This window comes from Scyliorhinus torazame, chromosome 17, assembly GCF_047496885.1.
Source record: "Scyliorhinus torazame isolate Kashiwa2021f chromosome 17, sScyTor2.1, whole genome shotgun sequence".
In the NCBI taxonomy this organism is placed as follows: Eukaryota; Metazoa; Chordata; class Chondrichthyes; order Carcharhiniformes; family Scyliorhinidae; genus Scyliorhinus; species Scyliorhinus torazame.
In genome coordinates this window covers 17,857,784-17,878,618 of record NC_092723.1, presented here as the reverse complement: position 1 = coordinate 17,878,618, position 20,835 = coordinate 17,857,784, and the positions used below count along the sequence as shown (strand labels likewise).

The following is a 20,835-nucleotide window of genomic DNA, read 5'->3' as shown; positions in this document are numbered from 1 at the left end:
GTAAAGGTTGTGAGTCAATAGCTGTGTTCATTTGCAGATGGGCTTGGGAGGGATCAATTTTGCGAAGTTTTGGCCTCCTGAGAGTTCTGCAAAAAGATCTTCGCTAAGTAGTAGGGGACTGATCAGCACATAATGCAGGGTGGATAGTTGTTTTGAAATCGCTATAAATTCATACTGAACTAGCCTTCTTTAAGACTGGAACGATTGGGGTCGCCCAATCACTGGTGGTAACAGGCTCAATGACTCCTGTCTTCAGTAACCTCTCAAGTTCTTCTTCCACTTTAGGTAAAATAGCACAGGGTATGGTACACACTTTCAAACACCTAGGAATGCTGTCTGCCTTTATCTTGAGTTTCACTTTGACCCAATCATGGATCCAAGTGGCTCCTCAATTACCTTTGTATACTTTCTCAGAAGTGGTTGAAGATCGTTCGTAGAATCAACAATTGGTTCACGGTGGCCCAGTTTAGCGTAATCTTCCTTAATCAAGATCTCCCAAACAACACTGGCAAACTTCCTTGAACAATGTGATGAGGCAACTCCACTTTCTGCTTGTTAACTTCCACAGTCACCTTGAGGAAGCCCTTCCCCTTCATTGGCACGACCTCTTGGGTATATGTCCTCAAGACCACATCAGATGGTTGCAATGGCAGATACTTCAATTTCTGACAGCATAGCGATTCAGGTATAAGTGATACTGCAGTGTCTGTATCCACTTCCATCTTAATAATGTTCCCATTTAATTTTGGATAGACCATTGCTGGTCACCTTGTACTGCTAGAACATCGAGCTTAAATTCCTCAAGCTGACTTGACACTTTGTACTCGGTGAGTCTTCAGATGGATCACTGACCTGGTAAACCTGCCCTGTAGACTTTGCAGTATTTTTCTTGGTACACTTCTTTTGTGCTGATGAAAGTTAGCGTGACCAACATGCCCTGGCAGCGTGACCAACTTTACCACAATTTTTGCATTTGTTCTCCTCGCTCCAACAATCTCCAGCTATATGTCCGACTTGGTTGCAGCGATAACATGTAGGTTCTTGGTGGACTTGTTTCTCACAGACTCCATCTCATGGACTTTAGCTCAAACTCCAATCAGTGAAGCTTCCTTCGCCGCAAGTTCCTTAGACATTGTGATTTCTATAGCAGGTTTTAGGGTTAATGCACCTTCAGTCAACAATCTCCTTTGGATGGCTTCATTCCAGAGACCACAAACTAATCGGTCATGAAGTGTATCATCCAAAGTCTGGCCAAATTCGTAGTGCTTTCCAAGCTTTTGCAGTGATCCAACAAATTCTGAAATGTTTTCCACTTCCTCCTGTGCACGGCGGTGAAAACGGAAACTTTCAGCTATTAACAGTGGACGGGGACAGAAATGTTCTTGGAGGACTGTCATTAACTCAGTCCTTCCCGCCATTTCTGGTTTGAAGCTCCCTGATCTGTGCTACTCACCCATCAACCTGTCTTCCCTGTAATTTACTTTCTCTCTGTTCAAAACAGACAAACTCACAGCGCACAAGCAGATTAGCTGTTTCCGTGTCTTGCTGTGGATTCCCAGGCAGGGGATCCTCGGTCCTGTGGCCCATTTCAGAGCCTCGTGCGTTTTCTCCGCAGCCCTACCCATGACAACGGTAAGTGTACTGAAAACTTTGATCCTCCGTTGGAAGTAAGCCCCTAGGTATTCGCAGTTGTCTGATAGTAGCTCACTGGTTGTCACTCTATGGTGTCCATGTATTTACTTGAGTTATTTTTCTTGCCTTAATGATAATTTCTGCTTGGAAGTTGGGGATATTTCTCCGACCTCACTCCCGCTGGTGATTGGTCTTGATCTCCATCGATGATTCCTTTCAGGCTCACAAAATCATCGTTGAAAGTTGTTTTTCTCCCATTTTTTGTTTACGGCCCAGATCTCGTCGGCAGTTTCTCTATTGTTACATTCCTTGTTGTAGCCACAAAGAGAAAGAATGAGATGTGACAGAGGTCAGGGGCGCGATTCTCCCAGCCCCGCGCCGGGCCGGAGAATCGCCGCAACCGCTCCACGCCGCCCCGACGCCGGCGTACGATTCTCCGAGGTGCGGAGAATCGGCGCCATTTGCGCCGGTCGCGGGCCGCTGTCCGCGGCGGGGCCGCCGAATCTCCGGCCTGGTTGGGCCGAGCGGCCGCGCGGAAAAAGCAGAGTCCCACCGGCGCCGTTCACCCCCGGTCGCTGCCGGCTGGAACTCTGCAGGAAGGGTCGGGGGGCGGCCTGTGGGGGAGGGGGAGCTCTGTCTCCGGGGGGGGGGCCTCCGATGGGGTCTGGCCCGCGATTGGGGCCCACTGATCGGCGGGCCGGCCTCTCCCCCCCCCCCCCGGGCCTACTTTGTTGCGCGGCCAGCCCCTGAACCCCTGCGCCATGTTGTGTTGGGGCCAGTGCGCTGAAGAAGTCCCCCGCCCATGCGCGGGTTGGCGCGGCCCAACTGCGCATGCGTGGGTTGGCGTGGCGCCCGTTTGGCGCCGGGAAGGGAGGCTGCAGTGGCGTGAACCACTCCAGCGCCGTGCTGGCCCCCTGTGGGGGACAGAATCGGTAGTCCCCACGCCCGTTTCGCGCCGTCATGAAACGCAACGGTGTTCACGACGGCGCGAACACTTAGTCTCCATTTCGGAGAATCGCACCCCAGGTTTGTATAAGATAGTCCGAGATGCTGCTCAAACAGGGTGCAATGGTGAACTCCACAAAAGCCTGCAACAAGCTCCGATGGCATTATTATGTAACAGTGCGGAGTCTGCACGTTCTCCCCGTGTCTGCGCGGGTTTCCTCCGGCTGCTCCGGTTTCCTCCCGCAGTCCAAAGATGTGCGGGTTCGGTGGATTGGCCATGGTAAATTGCCCTCAGTGTCCAAAAGGTTGGTGGATTACGGGAGGTGTGGCGTTGGCCTAATAGGGCGTACTTTCGGAGGGTGCGTGCAGACTCAATGGGCCGAATGGCCTCTTTCTGTGATTCTATGATACACCAGCCAGTGGTGTCACTCGGATATGTAACAGAGACATTCTATGGATTCTACAGAGGATGTTGAATTGTTTTAAGTTCCTACCCTGGAGGGCTGTGACGTTCAGCCATTGAGCCTGTTCAAGATAGAGGTCGATAGACTTTGGACACTATGGGAATTCCGGGATATGGGAATTGCAGGATATGGGAATGATGCTGGAAAGTGGAGGTGAGGTAAAAGATCGGCCTTGATCTTATTGAACAATGACACGGCCTTGAGCGATCATATGGATGACTCCTGCTCCTGTCCTCATGTTTTCATGATTCTCTCACTTTTCCCATTTTTCTCACTGTCTTAAACATTGGGTGGGGTTTTCTGGCCCCTCCAGCCGGGGGGGGATCTTCCTGTCCCGCTGGAATTGACCTCCTGCGGAGGCTTTTACAGGCAAGCCACGCGAAATCACATCGCCTTTGACGGGACCAGACTACCCCACCGGTGGCCAATGGCCCACCCCATCCGCCACAGGGAAACCCGCTGTGGGGAGGAGGGGGGGTTGAAAATCCCAGCCACTCTTGCATGCACTCTCACATAGAATTTACAGTGCAGAAGGAGGCCATTCGGCCCATCGAGTCTGCACCGGCCCTTACAAACAGCACCCTACTGAAGCCCACGTATCTAGGGGCGATTTAGCATGGCCAATCCACCTAACCCACACATCTTTGGACTGTGGGAGGAAACCGGAGCACCCGGAGGAAACCCATGCGCACACGGGGAGAATGTGCAGACTCCACACAGACAGTGACCCAGCCGGGTATCGAACCTGGGACCCTGGAGCAGTGAAGCAACTGTGCTAACCACTATGTTACCATGCTGCATATCTTCTCTCTCACCCTATCTCACCTAGTCTGGTCTCACTCTCTCTCTGTGTCTTTCACACTCATCACCTCTTCCACTCTCACTATCTCGGTCTCTTTCACAGTCTCTCCAGGCCTCACATTCTCTCTCCCTCCCTCACGCAGTCCACCTTTCCTTCTCCCTGTCTTTCCCGCACTCTCAGTCACTCTCACACCCACTTTCTCTCGTTATCCCACAATAAATACAGGGATAAACAGCAGTCTGCAGGATCGGGTAGCAAAGTAACACCTGACTTTAACCCCAGGATCCCCAGCACAATACAATGGCATGTTAATGATTGGTCAGCCTCTCCAGCTGGCATGTCACCTGACCTTTGGTACGTGCCTTCCGCAAGGCAACCTTTTAGTGTTTAGGTAATCATGAGAAAATCTTTAATAATTACAATCCATTAACAAGAGTCAATTCAAAATCTGAGAGAAGCATGTTTAATATATCAGAGATATACTGAGGTGTAACCGTTGAAGATTACCTTGACTTGCTGTTTACATGTTATTGAGCCAGGAAAGTCCCAGTTTAGCTCTGCGCTAAGACAATGTCAGCTGATCTGAGCCTAGTAGATGGAGGGACGATACAATGGGCCCATGTACTGGAAAGATGACGACCTTGTCCGGTCGGATAGTGGTAATGTTACTAGGCTAGCAATCCGCAGGGCCCAGACTAATGCTCTGGAGACAAGAGTTTGCATCCCACCCGAGCAGTGGAGGAATTTAATCCAAATAATTAACAAAAACCTAAACTTATAATTGCGTTGGAAGCAGGTCACTGGGCTGATTCCTGGAATGAAGGGGTCACCTTCTGAGGCAAGGTTGGAGGGTTGGGCCTGTACCCAGTGGGATTTAGAAGAATGGATTCCGGTGGCGGCCATGGAGAGAGTGGTCGCACATTTGGTGGCTCCCGCTCAAGGTGGGTTTTGTTGGTCCTTCCCCAGCTGTAAGGGTTTGTTCTTTTGAGGGCAGAAGGTGTGTGAGTGCCCAGGGAAGGTAATACTCCTCTGGTGAGGCTGGTGTGTGGATCAGAGAACGAGAAGTGCCACGAGAAAGAGAGTGCAGCTCAGAGCTGCGATCGAGAGAGTGGGGCAGAGGCTGGAGGCTCAGGGCCTTGCGTTTCAGAAGGTGGAGGAGGCGGTGGGGGAGCAAGAAGAGCAGATGGGCTCGTTGGAGTTGGAGTTGGGGATGGTGTTGGATGGCTAGAAGAGGCTGAGTGAGAAATTGGAGGACCTGGAGGACCGCTCCAGGAGACAGAACCTGAAGAACGTCGGGATGAACGAGGGCATCGGGGGAGTGGAGGCCGCCAAGTATGTGGCGAATATGCTGGAGAAGTTGATGGGGGAGGGGGCCTATGACCAGCCCTTCAAGCTAGATTGGGCGCAGAGGGCGCGAAGGAGGCTGCAGGAGGGAAGCCGCCGAGGGCAATGGTAGTGAAGCCACATCGATTCTTGGATAAAGAAAAGATCCTGAAATTGGCGAGGCAGACCAGGAAATTTCATCTGGGAAGGGAGTAAACTGCGAGTCCACCAGGACCTGGGCGCGGAGTTGGCGAAGAGGAAGGCCGGGTTCAATTGGCTATAAGCTGCCCTATTTAAGAAGGGGATGAAGCTTGGGGTTTTGTACCCTGCCCGTTAGTGGGTGACACATCAAACAAGAAACAAGAGTTTTATTTCGACTCGCCAGAGGAGGCGATGGACTTTATGAGGGACCATGAACCGGGGAAGAGTGAACTTTGGAGAGGAGCTTTGTGTTCATTGGATGGGGTGGGACGTTTGGGGTGGGTTTGGACGGGGGGGGGACGCCAATGGTGAATGGGCCTTTTGTTCTCTTTGTTTGTTGGTGGTTGGGAGGATTTGGGGGGGGGGGGTGGACTGGAGGGATGAGGGAAAGTCAGAGGCCTTTGGGGAGGTAAGGGGGTTAAAATGGGGAGGTGGGATGTGGCAGGGTGTTGGTGTCAGAGGGGTTGGAGGTTTGGGGTTGTTTAGTGGGTTGATTCTGTATTCTGTGTATATACGTTAAATGCCTCCAATAAAAAAAATTTTGAAGAAGAAATTTAGAAGAGTGAGACGTGATCTTATTGAAACATATAAAATTCTGAGGGGGTTTGAGAGGGTAGGGTGCTGTCCCTTTTTGGGGCAAGTGGGGAGTCTAGAATGCGAGGTCTCCTGTTCAAGATGGCGATGAGGAGGAATATAATTTCCAGAGGGTGGTTGGTGTTTGTATTCCTTTCCAGAGCGAGCAGTCGAGACAGGGTCATTGGGGCTGGTTTAGCACAGTGGGCTAAGACAGCTGGCTTGTAATGCAGAACAAGACCAGCAACGCAGGTTCAATTCCCGTTCCAGCCTCCCCGAACAGATGCCGGAATGTGGCGACTAGGGGCTTTTCACAGTAACTTCATTGAAGCCTACTTGTGGCAATAAGCGATTATTATTATTATGTCCAAGGCTGGGTTAGATGGATTTTTGATTCCCAAAGGACAGGCAGAGTGGAGAGTGGAGTTCATGCCACAGTCAGTTCAGCCATGATCCTATTGACTGGCTCAGACGCAATCAGCCAAATGGCCGACCCCTGCCCCTTTTTTAAGATTCATTTTTATGCGATATGGGCTTCGCTGGCTAGGCCATCCCTAATTGCCCTTGAGAAGGCGGTTATGATCTTACTAAAATGAAAAGCTAGACTCAGTAATGGTGATCACAAGCCCACTGGACTGCCATAAAAAGGGGAACTTGTCGTCCTTACCCGGTCTGGCCTAGCTGCGAGTGCTGACCTACAGCAGTGCGGGTTGTTTTGTTATGCTCTTGTCGTAGCATAAACTGCTTCCTTGATGTGCACTCTGACAAAGGAAGGTTCAGACCTGGAGATAGCTTCAACACGTTTATTAAACTATTAACAATTCTCCTACTTGGATTTGACTCTACTGTTAATCCTGCTATAGCTACTCAGACTGACTAACCAGTCTGCTACGATCCACGTGGTGGGTGTGATGCTCAATCAACCCTGTGTCTGTACTCACTGAGTGTCTCCACTGGAAAGAGGAAGATCATGTGTGCTGTGTCCTTTTATATGGGCTGGTGTAATGCCCGCCTGTGGTAGTGTCACCTCTGTGTGTATCGTGAATGCCCTATCTTACTGACCGATTGGTTGAATGTCTGTGTGTCATGTCTCTGGTGCTCCCTCTAGTGTCTATCTAGGTGCAGTGTATGTACATTAACCCTTTGTGTACTTACAGTGATGTATATCACCACATGGGTGACTGTTAACTCGGAACCAAACAAGCCATTCAGCTGCAGGTGACTTACCACCACCTTGCTTGAGGGCAATTAGGGATGGGGGGAAATAAATTCTCGCCTCGCCAGCAATGCCCACAACCCCCCCCCCCCCAAAGAAAAGGTTCATCACCACTCAGTGAGCAGGAGGATCTATTCTCAGGATATGGACAAGGGCAGCATTTGTTGCCCATTCTCACACTTCAGAAGGTAATTAAGAATCGACCCCATTGGTGTGGACACACACAGGCCAAGCTCCAGAAGAAGAGCAGATTTAACTTCCCTGAACCAGTTGGCTTTTTCTGACAGTCTTCACGGTCACCTTTACTGATACCAAGCGCTCCAGATTTTCTTCTTTTTTTTTTTTACTTTTGTTTTATAAACTGAATTCCAATTCCCAGAGCCCCGACGTCGGGATTTGAACTCTTGTCCCCTGGATTACGGGTCACATAACAAAGCTACTGCACAGGCGCATCCTGCTCATGTGTGAGGGCTTTGGGTGAAGGCAAAGTTAGACTTGGCTACGATTCCCTTCATGGTTGAACAGCCATCTCACACAGAAGGAGAGGTTGCCGAGGAGGATTACTAGATTGATGGAATTGTAGATCAGCGTCCAGTCAGGAGGGCAGGAGAAAAATCAGCAGAAAATAATTTGGGAGCATAAACTCTCAGAATGGAATGAGAAAATGATTGTACGCCGTGTTTCGAAAACTGGTCATGGATTCAGGACCGGATATGTCACAATTTTGGCATCATTAGCCTGGGGTGGCCAAGAGTCTGGTATTACTCCAGTATTATCTCACTCTGCCAGGACACGGGGCATATTTCCTGCTCAGACACACTTCCACTGTTCGATCAGTACTCACGATGAGCTCCCGGAAGTATTTACATCAAACACACAGGTCTGAGTGTTAACCCTCTTTCCTTATATTGTAGCACTTATATTGTAGCACTTATATTGTAGCACTTATATTGTAGCACTTCTTTGCAAATTCACACACACACACAAGGTTCTATTTTAACTCTGGAAGTGAATGCGTTTGGAGCAAGTTAAACCCTGACAGGGACTTCACACACAAAAACACCCTAGGTTTTCTCCGTCACACATAGACTCTCGTAGACACTGGCATTTAAAGACACACAGGTACATGTACTTTGCAATCACAGTCTCACATACTCACAAACATACACACACTCAGACACGCACACTCATAGATATACACACACTCACAGATGCACACACATTCACATACAGTCTCACACATTCACAGACATGCACAAAGAGACTTACACACACTCACAGACACACACATGTTGACAGTCAGTCTCATACATACACTCACAGACACATGCTGACAGACACACACATTGACAGACATACACACACTTACAGACAATCTCACAGTCATACACACACTCACAGACATACACACACTCACAGACATACACACACTCTTAGTCAAGCACTGTTGCTTCACAGTGCCAGGGTCCCAGGTTCGATTCCCAGCTTGGGTCACTGTCTGTGCGGAGTCTGCACGTTCTCCTCATGTCTGCTTGGGTTTCCTCTGGGTGCTCCGGTTTCCTCCCACAAGTCCCAAAAGACATGCTGTTAGGCGAATTGGACATTCTGAATTCTCCCTCAGTGTACCCGAACAGGCGCCTGCGTAAGGGATTTTCACAGTAACTTCATTGCAGTGTTAATGTAAGCCTACTTGTCACAATAATAAAGATTATTACACTGTCAGTCTCTGATGCACTATCAATTACGAGACGAGAATAGAATGTAATCGAGGCTTTATTACACAGAGATGTGTGGCCTCCTACAGCAGCTGACGAAATGGCTGCTGTTCGGAGAGCACACACATTTATACTCCACCTCCTGGGCGGAGCCAGCAGGCAGGGATCTACCCCCGTACCTGTAGTACAGGGGCCTTACCGTAATACCCATATATACAATATAATACAACAGTGGTGACTACCACATTCACCCCCTGTTAAAAATGAGTCCAGCGTTGGGGGGGGGGGGGGGGGGGTGGAAAACTATATACATACAGATTGGTTTTAAAATTACAGAGAAGGTTACAAATTTAGACGATCAGGCGCCTTGATCTGTCGTTGAGAGCGCCACAGTGCTGGTGGCAACTCAGGCGTCGGCTTGGTCTTCGGTGACTCCGGGAGCATGTCGAAATCCTCTTCATCCCCGGATGGGAACAAGGGGAGGACGGATTGTCCTGGAGGGGGGGCTGCGGTGGGGTGTGCTGGGGGAGGGGAGGGTAGCGCCGGGGCAGATGGGGCGGTGTGTGGGGACCCAGCTGGTGCCAGATCCCTGAGGGAGACTGTGTCTTGGCGGCCGTCGGGGTACGCTACGTAGGTGTACTGCGGGTTTGCGTGGAGTAGCTGTACCCACTGAACCAACGGGTCCGCCTTGTGGAGCCGCACGTGCTTGCGGAGGAGAACGGGTTCTGGAGCTGCCAGCCATGTTGGGAGCGAAACCCCGGAGGTGGACTTCCTGGGGAAGGCAAAGAGACGTTCATGGAGGGTTTCGTTAGTCGCGGTGCACAGGAGCGACTGAATGGAGTGAAGGGCGTCGGGAAGGACCTCCTGCCAGCGAGAGGCCGGGAGATCTCTGGACCGTAGGGCCAGCTGGACAGCCCTCCAGACCGTCCCATTCTCCCGCTCCACCTGCCCGTTTCCCCATGGGTTGTAGCTGGTCCTGCTGGAGGCAATGTCCCTGTTGAGCAGGTACTGGCGCAGCTCCTCGCTCATAAATGAGGATCCCCGGTCGCTGTGGATGTAGGCGGGGAAACCGAACAGAGCGAAGATGGTGTTGAAGGCTTTGATGACGGTGGCAGACGTCATATCGGGGCATGGGATGGCGAAGGGGAATCGGGAATATTCGTCGACCACATTAAGAAAGTACGTGTTGCGGTTGGTGGAGGGGAGGGGCCCTTTGAAGTCCACGCTGAGGCGTTCAAAGGGGCAGGAGGCTTTCACCAGGCGCGCACGGTCTGGCCGGTAGAAGTGCGGTTTACACTCCGCGCAGACCTGGCAGTCTCTGGTGATAGCCCTGACTTCCTCGATGGAGTAGGGCAGATTGCGGGCCTTAATGAAGTGGTAAAAGCATGTGACCCTTGGGTGACAGAGATCGTCGTGCAGGGTCCGGAGTCGGTCCACTTGTGTGCTGGCACATGTACCTCAGGACAGGGTATCGGGGGGCTCGTTGAGCTTACCGGGGCGATACAAAATCTCATAATTGTAGATGGAGAGCGCGATCCTCCACCTCAGGATTTTATCATTTTGATCTTGCCCCGCTGCGTGTTGTTAAACATGAAGGCAACCGACCGTTGGTCAGTGAGGAGAGTGAATCTCCTGCCGGCCAGGTAATGCCTCCAATGTCGTACAGCTTCAACGATCGCTTGGGCCTCCTTTTCGACAGAGGAGTGCCGAATTTCAGAGGCATGGAGAGTGCGGGAAAAGAATGCCACGAGCCTGCCTGCCTGGTTGAGGGTGGCGGCCAGAACGACGTCTGATGCATCGCTCTCGACTTGGAAGGGGAGCATCTCGTCGACCGCGTGCATCGCGGCCTTGGCGATGTTGGCCTTGATACGGTTGAAAACCTGGTGAACCTCAGCCGTCAGTGGGAAAACGGTGGATTGAATGAGTGGGCGGGCCTTGTCCGCATAGCTTGGGACCCACTGGGCGTAATACGAAAAGAATCCCAGGCATCGTTTGAGGGCCTTGGGGCAGTGGGGGAGGGGGAGTTCCATGAGGGGGTGCACGCGATCTGGGTCGGGCCCGAGAACTCCGTTCTGAACCACATAGCCGAGGATGGCTAATTGGTTCATGCTGAACACACACTTCTTGTTGTAGGTTAGGTTGAGGAGTGTGGCGGTGTGGAGAAATTTGGAAAGGTTAGCGTCGTGGTCCTGCTGGTCGTGGCTGCAGATGGTGTCCAGGTACGGGAAAGTGGCCCACAGCCCGTACCGATCAACCATTCGGTCCATCTCCCGTTGGAAGACCGAGACACCATTGGTGACGCCGAAGGGAACCCTAAGGAAATGTAAAGGCTGCCGTCTGCTTCAAACGCGGTGTACGGGCGGTCCGCCTTGCGAATGGGGAGCTGGTGGTAGGCAGATTTCAGGTCCACTGTCGAGAAGACCCGGTACTGTGCAATCTGATTGACCATATCAGATATGCGTGGGAGGGGGTACGCGTTGAGCTGTGTGTACCGATTGATTGTCTGACTGTAGTCAACGACCATCCTGTTTTTCTCCCCTGTTTTCACCACCATCGCTTGGGCTCTCCAGGGGCTGTTGCTGGCCTCGATGATACCTTCCCGCAGCAGCCGCTGGACCTCAGACCTGATGAAGGTCCTGTCTTGGGCGCTGTACCGTCTGCTCCTGGTGGCGACGGGTTTGCAATCCGGGGTGAGGTTTGCAAACAGGGAAGGCGGGTCGACCTTAAGGGTCGCGAGGCCGCAAACAGTAAGGGGTGATAAGGGCCCGCCAAATTTCAGGGTTAGGCTCTGGAGGTTGCACTGGAAGTCCAGGCTGAATAGCAAGGCAGCGCAGAGGTTGGGGAGGACGTAGAGCCGGAAACCGCTGAACTCTCTGCCCTGGACGGTGAGGGTGGTGATGCAGTACCCCCGGATCGCCATGAAGTGGGATCCGGAGGCCAGGGAGATTCTTTGGTTCGCGAGGTGTACCGCGAGGGAGCAGCGCCTTACGTATCGGGGTGGATGAAGCTCTCAGTGCTCCCGGAGTCCAGAAGGCAGGATATCTCGTGCCCGTCGACCTTCACCTTTGTCGGAGCGGTCGTGAGCTTGTGCGGTCGAGACTGGTCGATCGTGACCGAGGCAAGACGCGGCTGTTCGTCATCGGCGGCTGCAGGCAATGAGCGGCCCGATGAGGTGCCCGACAGGCAGGGGTCCTGAGGCGGGTAAGATGGCAGTGCCCAGGGGCCGCACGTGTCCTGGGGCACGCAAGGTGGCGGCGCCCTCCGGTCGCACGTGTCCTGGGGCACGCAAGGTGGCGGTGCCCTCCGGTCGCACGTGTCCTGGGGCACGCAAGGTGGCAGTGCCCTCAGGCCGCACGTGTCATGGGGCACGCAAGGTGGCGGCGCCCTCCGGTCGCACGTGTCCTGGGGCAAGCAAGGTGGCGGTGCCCTCGGGCCGCACGTGTCCTGGGGCACGCAAGGTGACAGCGCCCATTGGTTCTGAGCCAAGCAAGATGGCGGCGCCCACGGGCCGCACGTGGTCTGAGGTGAGGAAGATGGCGGTGCCCACTGGCCGCACGTGGGGGAATGCCGGGACAATAGCGGCAATTGAGCAGGCCTGGCCCACTGCAGCGAAATGTCCCTCCTTGCCACAGGCCGTGCAGAGCACGCTCCGCGCCGGGCAGCGCTGCCGGGGGTGTTTTGTCTGTCCGCAGAAGTAGCACTTGGGTCCCCCGGGGTTGGTTGGCTGCCGTGGGGTTGGCTGGGGGAGGTCGCTGATGGGGTCCACGATGGGGTGGCTGCTGGTGGGGTCCACGAAGCACAGGGGAGGTGGGCTGTGCGGTCGGGGGCATACGCCTGTACGTTGCGTGAGGCGACCACGAGCGAGAGCGCTAGTTTCTTGGTCGCCGCGAGGTCAAGTGTGGCCCCTTCTAAGAGGCGCTGGCGGATGTAGTCAGACCCTATGTCCGTAACAAACGCGTCTCTCATTAGCAGGTTCGAATGTTCAGTGGCCGAAACGGCCTGGCAATCACAGTCTCTCACCAGGGCGAGCAGGGCACGCCAGAAATCTTCCACAGACTCACCGGGAAGTTGGTGCCGCATGGATAGGAGGTGCCTGGCGTAGATCTTGTTGGTCTGCTGAGCGTAATTCTCCTTCAGTAGCGCCATGGCCTCTGCGTAGGTAGGCGCGTCCTGGACGAGGGGAAAATTGTTGGAGCTCAGCCGCGTGTACAGTATCTGGAGCTTCTGAGATTGGGTCTGGCGCAGACCCGATGTATGCTTCAAAGCAAGCTAGCCAATGTTGGAAGTCCTTTTGAGTGTTGTCTGCTTGAGGATGCAGCTGCAGGCGATCCGGCTAGATGCGGAGGTCCATCTCTGAAAACTCTCTGTGTAATAAATTGATGCACTATCAATTACGACGAGACGAGAGTAGAATGTAATCGAGGCTTTATTACACAGAGATGTGTGGCCTCCTACAGCAGCTTACGAAATGGCTGCTGTTCGGAGAGCACACACATTTATACTCCGCCTACTGGGCGGAGCCAGCAGGCAGGGATCTACCCCCATACCTGTAGTACAGGGGCCTTACCGTAATACCCATATATACAATATAATACAACAGTGGTGACTACCACAGTCTCACACACAAACGCACTGTAAGTCCCACACACTCACAGACATACACACACTCACAGATTTAGACACACTCACAGCCTTACACACACTCACAGTCTGACACACAGTCTCACACACTCACTGACAGTCTCACACACACACACTCACTCACAGTCTCACACACACACTCACTCACAGTCTCACACACACATTCACTCACAGTCTCACACACAGAGACAGCCTCACACACACAGACAGTCTCACACACAATTGCACACACAATCAGCCTTACACACACGGACAGCCTCACACACGCAACAATAGTCTCACACACACACCGACAATCTCACACAGTCACAGAGCGTCTCACACACTCGCAGTCTCTCTCACACAGTCACAGAGCGTCTCACACACTCGCAGTCTCTCTCACACAGTCACAGAGCGTCTCACACACTCGCAGTCTCTCTCACACATTCACAGAGAGTCTCACAGACAGACTCACAGACACACCTGAATTTCCATTCGCATGTCACGAGCACAATCAGGATAAATCCTGGCTCCTCAAACCCGAGCTGGGAAAACATGCCCTGGAAGTTCCGATTTTTGATCTGAGGGTGTGGGTGAAAATAGGAGTTGCGGCAGGCAATCCTGGGAAGAAGTTAGAGGCTGCTGGGTGCAGAGGCGGACTGGTCAGTAGGTCAGCATCTGTGATCCTCATGCCTCACCCACGCCAACTTTAGCACTTCAACTCCCCCGGCTCTTTGTAGTCCTGTGTCAAATTAGTGCCAACCCATGTCCCTCCACCCACCACCCTTTGCCCTTATACTTACCACGCCAACTCACCCAGTATTCACCATGGGCAGACCTCAGGACCCGTGCTACGATTAAATAAAGTTCAGTGTCTAGTGATAAATTGCACTTCAACATGTCTTGCCCCATCAGCCCCCAGTGAAAAAGACAGAGGCCGGATTCGAGGACAGAGCTTCTGGATCTTTGCTCCGCTGCCATTTTTGCAAAGATGGAGAGGCTCACCGCCTGTGCTAAATCAACAGCTACACATTCTCACACTTACTCATACAGCCCGCATTGTTCATCACCCAAGCTCCACGTTCCCTAACATTGGGAAGTAGAGAATTCCAAACAAAAACAAAGCCCTGGGTTCATCTAGTTCACCATTTACAATGCTGGCTAGTCCCATGATACATGGTAATGGAGTTGCTGGTTAATCACGTTGATCAATCTCCATCAATGAGTCTCCAACAGCTCCAGACGTGAGCTGAGGAAAACCCCCAGTGGTGGAGACCTTTGGGAACCATAGGTCCAAACTCGCTACCTTCAACGCAGGCTGGAATTCTCCAGTCGCTGCGATTTAAGTTTCCCGCTGACAGCACACCCCCGGCAACCTGGGGTGGTTACAATGGGAATTCCCACTGACAATTGGCGGGAAGGTAGAATCCCGCCAGCAGGGGGCAGCCTGCGCTGGGAAACATGTGGCTGGCGGACCAGGGGAAACCCGCCCAATATCTCAGCTCACTCAAGTCTGGGGACCAAAATGGGCAGCACGGTAGCATTGTGGATAGCACAATTGCTTCACAGCTCCAGGGTCCCAGGTTCGATTCCGGCTTGGGTCACTGCCTGTGCGGAGTCTGCACATCTTCCCCGTGTGTGTGTGGGTTTCCTCCGGGTGCTCCGGTTTCCTCCCACTGTCCAACGATGTGCAGGTTAGGTGGATTGGCCATGATAAATTGCCCTTAGTGTCCAAAATTGCCCTTAGTGTTGGGTGGGGTTACTGGGTTATGGGGATAGGGTGGAGGTGTTGACCTTGGGTAGGGTGCTCTTTCCAAGAGCCGGTGCAGACTCGATGGGCCGAATGGCCTCCTTCTGCACTGTAAATTCTATGATAATCAACAAAAAAATGCTCCTTCGAATGCAATCTAATCGGCAATTGAATGAATCAGTCCTACCTGCTTCCACCATCTCTCTGCTCCATAGTTGACCACTTACTCATTGAAGTATCTCCACAGATTAGTTTTTAATTTATTCCTCCTTTAGCCCCATGAGCCCTATGTCATCCACCCATCCCCCGCCCCCCCCCCCCCCCCCCACCACCCTCCCCCCCATCTTGCACTAGCTCCTGCTCTCCAATCAACTTACGTTTCGGGTTTTTACCCTTGCCGTTATATCCCACTGTGGCTTTGCCCGATCTTGATTCCGCACTGCCATCTCCTCCAGGTTCTCCATTTCTCTAACTCCAGCCTATCCCACATGTCCTCCACCTTTGCCAGCCATGCCTCATCCTCCCAAAACCTTCCCACCTCTTTCCTCAAGACGCTCCTTAAAGCGGGCCCTAAAATGAATCTTAATAATAATAATAATAATAATAATCTTTTATTGTCACAAGTTGGCTTACATTAACACTGCAATGAAGTTACTGTGAAAATAACCTAGTCGCCACATTCCGGCGCCTGTTCGGGTACACAGAGGGAGAATTCAGAATGTCCAATTCCCGTACCAGCCTCCCCGAACAGGCGCCGGAAAGTGGCGACTAGGGGCTTTTCACAGTAACTTTATTTGAAGACTACTTGTGACAATAAACAATTTTAAAAGGGGCTGTTTAGCACAGGGCTAAATCGCTGGCTTTTAAAGCAGACCAAGGCAGGCCAGCAGCACGGTTCAATTCCCTCCCCGAACAGGCACCGGAATGTGGCGACTAGGGACTTTTCACAGTAACTTCATTTGAAGCCTACTTGTGACAATAAGCGATTTTCATTTCATTTCATTTCAATTCATCCCATTTCGGGAGCACCCGGAAGAAATACACGCCGACATGGGGAGAACGTGCAGACTCAAGCCGGGAATCGAACCCGGGACCCTGGTGCTGTGAAGCAACAGTGCTAACCACTATGCATTGTGCTCCTCCTTGTTTTGGTGTCCATTTTGTCCCTGGTGTCTCCTTGTCATTCTCCTTGGGATGTTTTCCAGTGTTAAATAGGCTTCAATAAATGTGAGCTATTATTGCTGCACATTAACTATTGATTTATGTGGAGGAGCACTGCCATCTACTGACTGATAAGAATAATGCCAAATTCCCTTCGTACTTGCACCCAAAATGAAAGTTAGTCCCACCAAGAGTCACGGAGATCAGGAAAATCCCAGGGCCGATCACTGGGATCGATTTGGGCTAAACGGCTTCCAGGACCAGAAGGGGAAAACCCAGCAGAGGTCCTCGCTCCTGGCCGTAGGCCTGTGTTCCCAATGGGAAGGGTGTGTTTATTATATATGGCGAGATAAGAGCAGATTACGACTGAATGGTGATGCCCTTCCTGGTGCAATAGCCCGTTGCCACCCACTGTTCAGATATCACACATCTACCCAGGACCTGGATGAACCATACTTGTGTCTTGCAGGACAGGACCCCACCAGGGGTAAAGTGTTTGTTGGATTGCAGTAGTCACTGTTGTGATGTAGAAATCAAGGCCGCAGCCAGTTTGTGCACAGCAAGCTCCCACAAACGGCAATGTGAAAGCGGCCCGATCGTCTGCTTTAATGATGCTGACAGAATATTGGCCAGGCCTCACCATCTCTCTTTATCAAAATATTGCCACGGGATTGCTTATCTCTACCCAAGAGAACAGACAGGGCCTTCATTTAGCACCTCCAACAGTGCAGTACACCCTCTGTACTGCGCTGGGGGTGTCAAGCTGAATTTTCTACTTCAGTGCCTGATGTGGGATTTCAAACCATGCACGCCCTTTGGGCTCAGAGGCTGTCCATTGAGTCACAACCTGAAAGCCACTCACCATGCTGACTTGGAAATATACGGGCCGTTCCTTTATTGTCGCTGGGTCAAAATCCTGGAACTCCCTCCCTGCGCCTGCACCGCGGGGACTGCGGTGATTCAAGGCGGCAGCCTCAAGGGCAATTAGGGCCGGACAATAAATGTTGGCCTTGCCTGCGAAGCCCGCATACCGTGAAAAAAATTAGTAAACGTCACACGATTGAGGATTGTCGCGTGAACTCAGTGCACACACCCTCCCAGCTGCGGAGTTGGCATTACCAAGATGTGGGGCGGCATTCAAGGATCGGACTGTACCTTCTCGGATTGCGGTGCATGGAGCCCCTTCTTCATGTTCCAGGCGGATTTCCTTCAGCGCCACCAGGTTTTCCGTTAATTTGCTTCTGCCTTTAAACACCGTGGCGTAGGTTCCCTGAAAGAATAATGTAGATATGCTGAAGAAGATGGAGGAATTGTGCTTGTCCTCTTCAGAGCAGAGAAGGTTGAGGAGATATTTACCAGAATGGCACCGGGGAGGTTAGATATGAGAAGAAACTGGATAAGTTGGAGTTGTTGAGATTGGAGAAGGTTAAGGGGAGTCTTACGAGAGGTGCTTAAATGAATGAAGGGTTTTAGTAGACCGTTTAGTAGACCTGTCTCCACCGTCAGGGGAGTTGGTCACCAGAGGATGTAGATTGAAGATGATTAGTTGTAAGAGCTAGAGGGAAGATGAAGAATTTCTTTACACACAGCTGGCCATAATGATCTGGAACGAGCTGTCTGAAAGCGTGATGGAAGGAGATTGAATAATAACTTTCAAAAGTGGAATTGGATAAGTATTGAAAGGGGGACAAAACTGCAGAGCTATGGGGGAAGAGCAGGGGGCCAATCGAATAGACCTTCCAAAGAGGCATCAATGTGCCAAATGGTCTCATTCTGTGCTGTGTCATTCTCTGATTCCAGGAGATCCAACCATACCGTCCCACAAGGCGCACTGCAACAAGCCTCCCAAACCTGGGACCTCCACCACCTGGAAGGACAGGGACAGCAGGCGCATGGGAACACCACCACCTGCAAGTTCCCCAGGTCACATCCCAAGGTTGCGGGAGGGTGCGGTGAGGGAACGATTGTCACAATCCTAAGAAGATGAGCAAAATTCCTAGGGATACATCAGATAAATAATGCTTTCATTGATTAGGAGAGTGATCTGTTCAGGCACTTTTGTTTTCACAAGTAATTCCTCAACAGAAGAAGCCTCAAAAGCATTTAATAATAATAATAATAATAATAATCTTTATTGTCACAAGTCGGCTTACATTAAAACTGAAGTTACTGTGAAAATCCCCTAGTTGCCACATTCCGGCGCCTGTTCGGGTACACGGAGGGAGAATTCAGAATGTCCAATTTACCTAACAGCACGGTTTTCGGGACTTGTGGGAGGAAACCGGAGCACCCGGAGGAAACCCACGCAGACATGGGGAGAACGCGTAGACTCCGTACAGCTAGTGACCCAAGCCAGGAATTGAACCTGGAACCCTGGCACTGTGAAGCAACAGTGCTAACCACTGTGCTACCGTGCCGCCCATCATTGACTTCCATAGAATGCTACAGTGCAAAGGAGGCCATATGGCCCATCCTGCATCTGTCAGCTCTTTGATGGAGCTGACCAATCATGTCACTCCACTGCTCTTTCCCCAAAACCCTCTAAACATTTCCCCTTCAAGTATTTATCCAATTCTCTTTTGAAAATCACTGTTGAATCTGCTTCTATCGTTCTTCCAGGCATTTCGGATCACAACAGCTGTGAAAAACAATGGGCAGGATTATCCCGTCCCCCAGTGGCGTGTTTCCCGGTGGCGCGCCATCCGGTGGTGGCGAGATTCTCTACTCCCGCCGCTCATCAATGGGATTTCCCATTGAAGCCACCCCATGCTGCCGGGAAACCCGCGGGGTGGGGTGCGCTGTCGGCGGGAATAGAGAATCCCAATGGTTGGAGAATTCCGGCCAACGTCTCCTACTCTTTATTGTCACAAGTAGGCTTACATTAGCACTGTCGTCTCAGGCCCTTTGTCAAACATTTTAAATCTGACACTGGTTTTGAGATTGAGGGTAACGGTGCTCCAGGATTTTCAGAATTCTAAAGAAACTGTTCCAAACCTTTCATTCTGGCCATGTGAGAATCCATACAGCTTCATTTTACTTAAGCAATTAGGTCCCCATGGCTTCAACTGAACTGCCAATCAAGTCACTACAATGACTCAAGACTCTTCTATTGGCGGGTGAACATTTGCTTGTGCAGATATGTCCTTTGTAGAGTTAATCCCCAGGAGGACCCATTGCAATATCTGTAGGACTGGGACAATGATAGTTTGTTGCGGGATGGTAATGACTAAAAGTTTTGCCTGCTTTTAATTCCCACAGATCATTGGAACATACAGCAGAGAAAACCCAGACATTAACCTAGAAATAAAATTATATTAACCCATTCCTCACACTCTGAGCAGATTTCTCAACCCGAAAATGGAAAGTGAGAGAACGAATTGAGCGATTGGTCAACCTCACCTCTCCCAGCTTGTCCAGTTTAATGTAAGTCTCCAGCTTCCCAAAGCCAATGTCCGACTGCAAAAAAGGAAATACAAGTCAATTCAAAATCGCTTCACGGAACAAAATAACAAAGGCAATTCTCCCGGGGCTGTTAGCCCAAGCCAGAAATCGAACATGAGGTCCAAAAACGGGATAGTCACCAGGCGTCAAATCCATCACGAATCTCCCGGCCACCCCCCCACGCAAGATCAAGTTCATGCCCAGAAATGGCGAGAAACTAATCAGAACTCATTAGCATCCATTTCAATCTCATTAATGAGACTGAAGTGGAATGCTGTGGCCTGACGGGATGCTCCTGCCATCCCTCCAGCTGGGAGAAAATCACTATTGGTCCCAGAAAGTGGGGACCAGATGCCAGCGGGACCGAGGGAGAGCAAGGGGCCGAGGACCTTCTCTACAAGTAGCTCCAGGGTGCCGAGGTGGGTCTTTCAGGTGAAGTAGGAGTTGTGGGGGCTTGGGCTGGGCTGGAGGGGCTCAGGCCAGGGTCTTTCCCAGGATGAGATTTGTGTGGCAAGTCTTTCTCTGTCGCCTTCAAAGCATTGATGTCGCTCCCAGCATGTCAATTTCAAAGGCCAGTCAGATGAAGGTTTGGGAAGGTCTTCCCTTTGATATGTTGAAAAACTGTGAAGTTTTTGTTCTGCATTCAATTTTGTTCCCTTTAACTTTTTCAAGCCTCTGAGCTTGCTGAGAAGCCTAAAAGCTTTGAACTGCATTGTTTACATTCAATTTTGCGCCCCATTCCCTTTTACAAGCCTCTTAATTGACAGGTTCAGGCTATTTAAAATGAGGGATTAGGGTTCATTACCTCTCAAGTGCTTCCTCTTTTGAGCAGGTGTTGTTTCTAACTGCAATTTTTTTCTTCTGGACTTTCCTTTGTTCTGAAGTACTTCCTAAAAAGACCAGGTGCTGTGTTTTAGTTCTGCCGCCAGCACCGTGGCAGTGCCAACCTGAAAGTGACAGTTTGCCATGCCAGGGTGCTGAGGGCAGTGACA

At 51.4% G+C, this 20,835-nt stretch overlaps 1 protein-coding gene and 1 long non-coding RNA gene across 4 annotated transcripts in view; one reads left to right on the top strand and one right to left on the bottom strand.

The window, feature by feature from the left end:
- The window catches only part of LOC140393752 (cyclin-dependent kinase 18-like), a 136,925-nt gene that overhangs the window by 40,097 nt on the left and 75,993 nt on the right, over positions 1 to 20,835 (bottom strand). For all 3 annotated transcript variants that reach the window (XM_072480135.1, XM_072480136.1, XM_072480137.1), the window contains 2 exons: positions 19,802 to 19,858; positions 17,558 to 17,672 (listed from right to left, as the gene is read on the bottom strand). In XM_072480135.1, the coding sequence (XP_072336236.1) occupies positions 17,558 to 17,672; positions 19,802 to 19,858 (172 nt within the window). The remainder of the gene's footprint in view (positions 1 to 17,557; positions 17,673 to 19,801; positions 19,859 to 20,835) is intronic.
- LOC140393753 (uncharacterized) overlaps positions 1 to 20,835 on the top strand; it is a 106,023-nt gene that overhangs the window by 50,844 nt on the left and 34,344 nt on the right. The gene's annotated exons all lie outside the window — the stretch shown is intronic.